This window comes from Somniosus microcephalus, chromosome 8 (assembly GCF_052327205.1).
Source record: "Somniosus microcephalus isolate GS21.2 chromosome 8, FLI_Smic_1.0, whole genome shotgun sequence".
In the NCBI taxonomy this organism is placed as follows: Eukaryota; Metazoa; Chordata; class Chondrichthyes; order Squaliformes; family Somniosidae; genus Somniosus; species Somniosus microcephalus.
Genome location: NC_140994.1, coordinates 69,208,639 through 69,217,770, shown reverse-complemented (window position 1 = coordinate 69,217,770; position 9,132 = coordinate 69,208,639). Strand labels below are relative to the sequence as shown.

General features: G+C 43.1%; 1 protein-coding gene across 1 annotated transcript; it reads right to left on the bottom strand.

The window, feature by feature from the left end:
• Positions 1-2,135: 2,135 nt before the first annotated feature.
• Positions 2,136-7,742, bottom strand: LOC147113616 (interferon-induced protein with tetratricopeptide repeats 5-like). Its single transcript, XM_085994846.1, has 2 exons — positions 7,516-7,742; positions 2,136-5,087 (listed from the first exon to the last, which is right to left on the bottom strand). Exons 1-2 carry the CDS (start codon positions 7,518-7,520, stop codon positions 3,635-3,637), a joined length of 1,458 nt encoding a protein of 485 aa, XP_085850972.1. The 5' UTR covers positions 7,521-7,742; the 3' UTR covers positions 2,136-3,634.
• Between the last annotated feature and the right edge of the window lie 1,390 nt (positions 7,743-9,132).

Below are 9,132 nucleotides of genomic sequence, written 5' to 3'. Positions count from 1 at the left end.
TTTGGTTTATTTCCTGTTGCCATGGGAATTGCAGTAGTGATTGCTTTAGTCTGTTCATCACCACATGCTAAAACTGACCAGTTGACATTAGTAAGTTCCTGCTAGTTTACCATGGGTCACAGAATAGACCCTTCAAAGTCTGAAAAGAGGCTCAGGGCACTTACAGAATATTCATTTCCACATGATAACAGGATTCGATTGCCCCGATTTTAACTCGGGTCCTGGGATGTGAGGTGAGAGGGAAATCCCCACAGACTCCTCAGTGTGAGGCCTGGGCCATTTTAACTCACAGACCTTATTTCAATAGTTCAGCTCCGACTCCCGCCAGAAACCGGTGGGAGTGATCTTGACTTTGAGCGATTGTGTAAACCGGGTAGTAGTGAGTCAACGGCTCGTTAAGCATCTCTCCCGATTTTTATTTCAATTGAATTCAATGAGAGAAATGTAAAATGGGCATCCCCTCTGGACAGGAACCAGCATTGCTCGGTGTTTGTAATATCGTATCATCGCCCGTCTCCAACTCTGCCTCAGCTCACCTGCTGCTGAAACACTCATCCACATCTTAATTCCCTCTAGGCTCGACTATGCCAATGCTGTCCTGGCCGGCCTCCCACCTTACACCCTCTGTAAACTTGAGCTCATCCAAAACTCTGTGCCCATATCCTAACTCGCACCAAGTCCCGTTCACCCATCATCCCTGTGTTCGCTGACTTTCATTGGCTCCAGGTCTGGCGATGCCTCGCTTTTAAAATTCTCATCCTTGTTTTCGATCCTTCAATGGCCTCACCGCTAATTGAGGTATTTAAAATGACAATGAGATTCGATCGGGTCAATACAGAGAAACTATTTCCTCTGGTGCGGGGAGTCCTGAACAAGGCAGCAGATCTTATAATTAGCTACGCTTATGAGGAGAGAAATCAGGAAGCACTTCTTCCACACCAAGGGAAGGAAGGAAGGGAGGAAGGAAGGATCCAGTGGTAATGCACTGAGGAAGTCAACAATCGTATCACATTGTGGCTCTCACTCCAACTGTTGCTCTGCACTTTTGTGCGAATGTGTGAATGTGTAAGTTCTCCCAGGACATCCCAGCAGTCACCTCTGGGTTAGAGGTGGATACGATGCCTGACCAGTGCCAGAAAATACATCCTGGGGCCTGGAATCACACAGTAACCAGAAAGACTATTTGTTGCCCTTCCCTCCTCTCATTAAAGGTGTTGACTCCCTAGTGGGTGTAGTGCCATGGGTACTGGTCGCCCTCCAGTGCCTCACCCAGGTGTCCATTATTGATGTGGAGGGCATCGACTGTACCAGGGTATTTGACTATGTGGGACACCACACCAATGTCCAATCCTGTCTTCCTTCAACAGTCAACCACATGCACTTCCCATATTTTCCAAACTTAGAGAACTAGCAAAAGCTGACCAAAGCTTTCAAATAATCTGACACAGCTCCCAAGATGAGAACTCCAAAATGCTTTTTAACAACTAATTTAATGCATTTTCGAGTATTTTGGAATCTATGAGCTCGGGCATTGGATTTTCTTTTAATATTTTGAAACAGGAAGGAACCTTTGTTCAATTTTATTGCAAAATACTCTCTATTTCCCTTTGGGAATTGATTACTTTTTTACATTTTAAAACTTCTTTTTCTCATCAGCAGCAGAGAATCTATTACTAGGAGGAATAAAAAAGCTTCAATTAATTTTATTTTTTCTTTCAAAAATTGCTGAATAGATAAATGATGGATTGGAATCAATCCTCATTGGCAGAGGATCATTCCAGTCTGGGTTCCAGGAGGCAAGTCTCATTGGCGTGTATGACTTCTGTTGGCAAAATCTGTGTCTGCAATGATAAAGTTTTAATTATTTTGAACATCTTTTATCCTCTTAGCTTTCCTCCCTCTACTGAGCCTTCCTTTAGCTGAGATGACGACAGTCTCCATGAAATGGTCTTCTCAGCTTTTACCCACGCTGCTCTGTGTTGACCAAGATGAAATGTAGGAATTGCCGTTCACCAAATGGTGGCAAGTGGCCATAAACATTACCGACTGCCAGAAAATATCTTGCAGGTTTTTCCCATCATGTTCTGCACCACACTAACTGTCCGCATTCGCACAGATCAACAACACAAATTAAATCTTAGCCACAGTTTCATTTTATTGGTTATTTTAATATTCAATCTCTGATATTACAATTACAATTGAAATCTCTGTTTAGAAAATCAGTGTCTGCAGCCATTGTGTTTTATTCTTTTTAACCTATTTTTATATCCTTTAGCCTTCCTCCCGCTACTGCGTTTCCCTTCACCGAGATGGTGACAGTCTCTAGAAAATGGACTTTCCCAGGTATTGTCCAAGTTGCTCTGTGTTGGCCAACGAGTGACTCAGAAGGTTTGATGAAGAGCTGGTGCAGCTGACAAGTTACAGGGCAGGGAGACTCCCAGTGACAGAGGCTGAGATCTGAATGAACGCTCTGGATGGGAGTCCAATCGTCTGTCAGCAAAGCTTCAGAACAACAGAATCAAACTGATGATCTATTTGAAGGACCTGCAGTGGTCGTTGGCCCTTTCTCAGCTGTCGCAGATGGAAAGCCTTTCACCTGATGGGGGACTTTTTGTGAAGAGGCAGCAAGTGAAAGACAGGTCGGCAGAGTGGTTTTATTACTCACTCTATGGGCTGGATTGGATATTTTTTATACCATCATTACCATAAAAAGAGTATAAGTCACATGCTCAGAGTGCACTGAAGCTTATGGCACCTCCAGCTATAATGCTTTGCATTCATTGCTGTTAAAAGACCCGAAACACATGATGATCACAATAAAACACATTGTTCATATATATTTGGAGATCAGTGTCCGTCTATCTACTCCATTTTATAGATTACCTAAGAACTTCATTGGGTGATTTTAAACCTACCCACTTGGCAGAAACTGGGCTCAGCAAAGTGGGCGGGGTCCTCACTGACACACGTCTGATGATGTCATCAGGCCCTGGCTGCGATGTCAACTCTGGCCTGAGCGGTGGAAGCCGCTGCAGCTTTTCCAACAGGCCGAAGCAACTCTGAACAGAACCAGGATGTCAAAGGGTTTTACTTTCCTTTGTGCAGGAATCGATTGGTGGCACGATAATGAGGTTCAGGATTGAAATACCCTCGGGCCTGATATCTGCAGCAACGGGTGAATTTCCCACTCCCCTCACCACTCACCCACTCAAAACCCATCTGGAGTTAAAATCGGGGCCCATGTAATGTGTATTATTGTTTAAAAACATTTCTTATAATTTATAATAACTATTGTGGCTCTGTCCCATTGCCTCAATTAACTCTAATTCCCCCAAACCCACCTTATTTTGTTTCATTCCACACATAGCAAATGGACTGAGGATATGGAAACAAATTTTATTTGGTTAGTGCTCCAGTGGTGTCAATATTCTTGAATGAAGCCCAGGGATTTAGAATAATTACAATAAGATTATCGTTTGAAAATTATACACACGAGTAAAATGCTCATTCGAAAGAAAGTGCCAGCAGAATATAATAAGTGAAGCGAGTACCCGACCAAACCTGCTCATAGATCAGAGTATTAATGCATCCTTCAAATGCTTAGTTTACTTTTAGCTGGGAAAGTCAGCGTTGCCTAGACAGAAAGGCGTAATTCACAAAGAGCACTTAGATATTCTTCATTGCCACGATCAAACTCCAAGGCCTTTTCAAAGCACTCAATAGCTTTGAACTTCTCCCCATCCAGCTGGTGCAGGAACCCAAGAACACCAAAGGCCTCGCTGTCGCTTGGATACCTGCGAAGTCGTCTTTCTGCTATCTTCTCCAGGTTTTGGCGACACCTTTTCCGTTGTACTGAGTCATATTTGACTTTCAGTCCTTCCAGAAAATGGGTGATGGCCTTTGATTCAGATCTTTTCTGGTGCAGTTCAAATAATCCAGCCAGTAAATGTATTTTCTGCTTATTTTCTGGACGAATACCTTCTAATTTCAGTAGATTGCTGTAGATCTCCTCTGCTTTTAGATATTCTTCATTTAATGAACAGATTGTTGCAAAATCCAGTTGTGCTGTAATAGATGTCAATGGGCGGGGCTCAAATGCCTTTTCAAAATAGTACTTGCATTGATTGATCAACTCAGCTTTCTGTTGAAAAGCAGGATTGCGAGGGTCATTGCTGCTTGGATTTTTGATCAGTTGAAATAGATCACTTCTGTAACACAGACCTATTTGGTGGTGTAAGAAGGTAGAGTTTGGGCTAATTTCTAATGCTTTCTTCAACAGCTCCAAAGCTTTTTCCACATCTCCATTCATTCTGTAAAATTTTGCTGCATAACGAGTTACATATGGAAGATCAGGGGACTTCTGCAATGCTTGTTCAACTAATTTGAGAGCTTCCTCCTTTTGATTGAACTCTTGTAGTTTTAGAGCCAACAGCACCATGGCTACAGAGTCATCTGGATCAAGCTCCAGCACACGTCGGAACTGCTTCATTGATTGACTGGGTTCATGGCTCTCTGGGGTACCAGAAAACGTTTCCAGACGAAACAGAGCAGTCGCATAACCCATATTCCATTCAGTGTTATCAGGATCTTCCTCCAGAGCTTTCTCAAAACATTCCTTTGCCTCTTCATAGTATTCAGCAGCAGAACTCAACAGTGACCAACCTTTCTCCCCGTATACTTCAGGTATCAGTGCTGTATACCGAGAGCCATTAGTAAATCGTTTACAGATCATCTCCAGCTTGTCGAGGTAGGACTGGCCCTCTGTCAGTTGTCCCATGTGATAATATACCCAGGCATAGTTTCCATAGGTGATGATGCTTCTTCTTTCAAATTCATGTTCATGATTCTCCCTCAGAATCTTTTCAGCTTCCTTTAAGTTTTGAGTTGCCTCTTCACAGTTGCCTTGCAGACAGTTTACAAAAGCAAGTTGGTTGTAAGACAAGGCCTGATATTTCACACCAGCCTGTATTGAATCTTGCAATCTTTGCTTCATATCATCCAAATCAATGTTTTCTTTCTGTGGGCCCCATGTGAAGTGACATTGAAGCTGATCGAGCTTCTCTTTCAACAAATCCTTCTGTACGTCGCTGCAAGAGAACAAAGTTCATCATAATCCATCTCAGTCTAGCTGAGACACACCCTCCCCTCCATCCGGTTTCTTTAACTGAGGCCTTCTGCTGACTCCTGGACGCACTGACCATGAAAACTCTGGTCACACAATGACCTCTGCAAACAGCCCAGCAAAAGGAAAGGGAATGACTACCAATATCAGCTGTACTTACACTTGTCTCCTTCATGCTGGTTGACGTACTAGCTCCTGGCCATTTAGACTTCTCACCCAATGCACAGCAACACCTCAACCACCCCCACTCTCAATGATATGAACAGGAGCATTGGTTAAAGTAGTCAGTCTGCCTCTTGGTTCGCCCATTATATTTCCTTCTCATTCATGCATTCAATTCCGAAATGGGAGCCCCTCAATAAAAAGGCCAGTGCTAATTCTAAAATGCTCTTCCTCTCATATTGACAGTCCAAGTAACTGTTTACTAAACAGAATTGCCAACCTGGTCCTCCACAGGGACCCTGCTGTCTGTGAGCCAGGTCATTCCCCACTCCAACATGCAATAGAAAAACCTTGAAATCTTTAAAATTATGAAAGGTTTTGATAGAGTAGACACAGAGAGAGTGTTTCCACTTGTGGGGAAGAGCAAAACTAGAGGCCATCAATATAAGATAGATACCAAGAAATAAAATAGGGAATTCAGAAGAAATTTCTTTACCCAGAGAGTGGTGAGAATGTGGAACTCGCTACCACAGGGATTGGTTGAAGCAAATATTATAGATGTTTTTAAGGGAAGGCTCGTTAAGCATATCAGGGAGAAGGGAATAGAGGGTTATGCTGATAGGGTTAGATGAGGAAAGACGGGAGGAGGCTCAAGTGGAGCATAAACGCCAGCATGGACTGGTTGGGTCGAATGGCCTGTTTCTGTGTTGTATATCTTACATAACCCTCTGTAATCCTATCCTTAGAGCCGAAAAGAAGGCCCATCACAAAGGTATCCTCAGCATTCTGAAAGATCATGTTTCATGAACTGACTCTTACCCTGCTGAAAACCTTCCACCGTGCCAACCTCCAGGTGAGGTGTTAAACCAAGGCAGCATCTGCCTGTTCCATTGGTTCAGGTGGACGTTAAAGATTCTATCGCACTATTTGAAGAAAAGCAGGGAGTTGCACTTTCCAACATTCTTCCCTCAAGCAACACCACCAAAAACAGATCCTCCGAGAATTCTGCGTTCCTCTAACTCTACCTCCTGTCCATCCTCCAGCTCATCCGCCAATAGCGGCCGTGCCATCAGCCCAGACAGGCCCGAAACTCTGGAATTCTCTCGCTAAACCTTTCCACCTCACTCTCCTCCTTTAAGCCTCTCCTTAAAACCTACCTCTTTGACTAAGCTTTTTCTCACCCCTCTAATATCTCTTTCTTGCCTCAGTGTCAATTGATGTCTGATTACGTTGCTGTGAAGCGCCTTGGGATGTTTTACTATGTTAAAGGTGCTATATAAATGCATGTTGTTGTCCCACAAACTGAACTGTCACATTTCCCTATAAAACAACAGTGACTGCACTTCAAAATAATTCACTGAATGTGAAGCACTTTGGAACATTTCTGAGTGGTGTGATAAGGTGTTCTATCAATGCAAATTCTCTCTTGCTTTCTTCCTGTTAAATTCACGTCGATACACTTCATCTCCCAGCCATCCCAGCTCATTCTTGCACTCTACTCCGCCTGCCTCTTGTTCATGTTGGCACTCGTCTCCCTTCCCCCCTCAATCCAAGCTGTCATTCTTAACCCTGCCCCAGTTCATGGTGACTTTCCTCCCTTTGCTGCTCAGTTCAAACTGGTACACCTGCCCTTTTCCCCCAGTTCATGCAAGCACTCTTCTCTCCCGCCCCCCCCCCCATTCTCAATTTAAGTAAGCACTTTTCCTTCTCCTACCCACTTTAAGCTGGCACTCTCCTCCTGCATGTCATGCTAGGTTCATCCCCCATCCCAGTTCATGCTGTACTCTCCCTTTGCTTTATAGTTCAGATTGCTTTAGTTTGGATATATGAAAGTGCTGATAATCACTCTTCCCATGGAACACAAAGTAAAACTTTCTTTCTTCAAACTCTGCAGACGGCCTGAGGACACATTCAGAATACACCTTTCCACGACAGAATAAAATTCAAGTTTAACTTTGTCCTTTCAACAAAGCCCGAGTTGAAAATTATTTTTATTTTTATTTGAATTATAATACTCTGAACAGATTTGACTTTGTCTCATGTCATCGGACTATCACCAGTCTTGGTGCAGCAGTATACCCTTAACTGAATGTCTCACTGTGAACAAATAATCTCAGCTCTATGCATTTCACCTGCTTTGTAATGTATGCTACTTTATTTGTGAAAACAAGCTCATTGTTCAATAGTCTACACATAAATTTAAATACAGGAGGAATTCCAATGCTCTTTACCTCATAATGCTGATCGGACGGAAAATGCGTTGAATTCTTTTTTCAGCTTCAACTGTACTTCCAATGATGAGTTAATCGAGAAGAGTGTTGGTTGTGTTGTTTACCAGCTCATTTATACTATCCAGTCATCGATTGCTATCAGTCATTTCCTGAATGTGAATAAAAACAATGCCTCGGAAATGAAACTAAGAACCAACATTTTTGTACAGGAAATTGTGGTGCCAGCACAGTAACATTGTGTGCTGTCAGCGAACTGCACAGTGTCTATTACAAACATAGGCCTGTTTAGCAACTGAAAAAGACCACTTGGCCCAAAGGGTCCAACGTGTTAGGTTGATCTCAACTCTGCCTGCTCACCATATCCTTCGGTCACCTCCAGTTGTCTTTTGAACCCTCTTATATTGTTTGCTTCAATGGAATTTCCCTGGTAAATTGCTCCATATTTCTCTTACCCTTTCATGGCTACATCTCGTAACTTTCCTGGACGAATGGCTGAAGCAGTGGCAGCCTTGAGCTTCCTAGTTCCTTGGATGCATCCTTGGTGTTCTTTTTGTAGAAGTCAGGAGTGGAAGAGCACGATTGTTGGACACTGAGGGCAGGAAGCCCCATAGAGGGTGGTGTAGGCTGTCTGGGACGAGATGGTCGAGACAGTCAGTGCTAACTCCACACAGTACGGGAAGAGGTTCAATGACCTCATAAGCTAAGGCAAGACAAGGCGCTCATACAATACACATCGTCTATCACTCATAGAACCTTCACTCACATCTTTCCCTCTCTTTCTCTTTCTCAGAATCTGGGTGTCAGAGGAACTCACTTCTGAAAAGGGCAACCTCGAAACACTCAAGCACCTTGTTCCTCAAATCTACTCTCCCAACTCACGTTGCCTCCCACAAGGGCTACAACTAGTCTACAAGGTCACTTCACTTGAAGGAACAATGTACCTCCTTATCTCAGCTTCATGGGAAACATGCATTCATATTGGGGAAAGTTTGTTTGCCTTTTGCACACTCTTAACATTGTAGGAAATACAACCAGAGCCAAAGAAATAGAACGGAGGGGAGGAGCAGCAGATTCTGAGCACACATGAAGAGGAGATGCCTTACAACGTAGGCAAGGAGACAGGAGAACCAGTGCAAGAGGTTGAATTTGGAGGCACAGTAGCAGCAGAAGGTTGGAAAAAGTTGGGAAATGCTCATCATAGGTAGTCTCAGCTTTATGTGTTTTCTCAAAGCATCGCAATCACCTTACACTCAGCAATTATTACTTCAAGGGGGAATGTCACCGTGCGTGTAACAGTGACAGAGTTGTGGGTCATGTGATTCTAATGGACCAATCAGATCTCTAGGAATTAACACTGAAGCGGATCCAAAAATCGACAATTTTAATATAATAATAGGTAAATGTTGGAATGGAGTAGATGTGCTATGATTCTATCTGAACCTGTAGATTACATAGATCAAGCATGATGTTTGATGTAAAAATACAAAAGGATTGATTATTCCTCTTGTTTGGCACAGGTTGATGGGATGAGTCCTTCCATTCAATTCAGACCTCCTCTGTAATCGATATTCTGGAGGATATTTCTGAAGAAATATGTTTGACTGACAACCACATTTG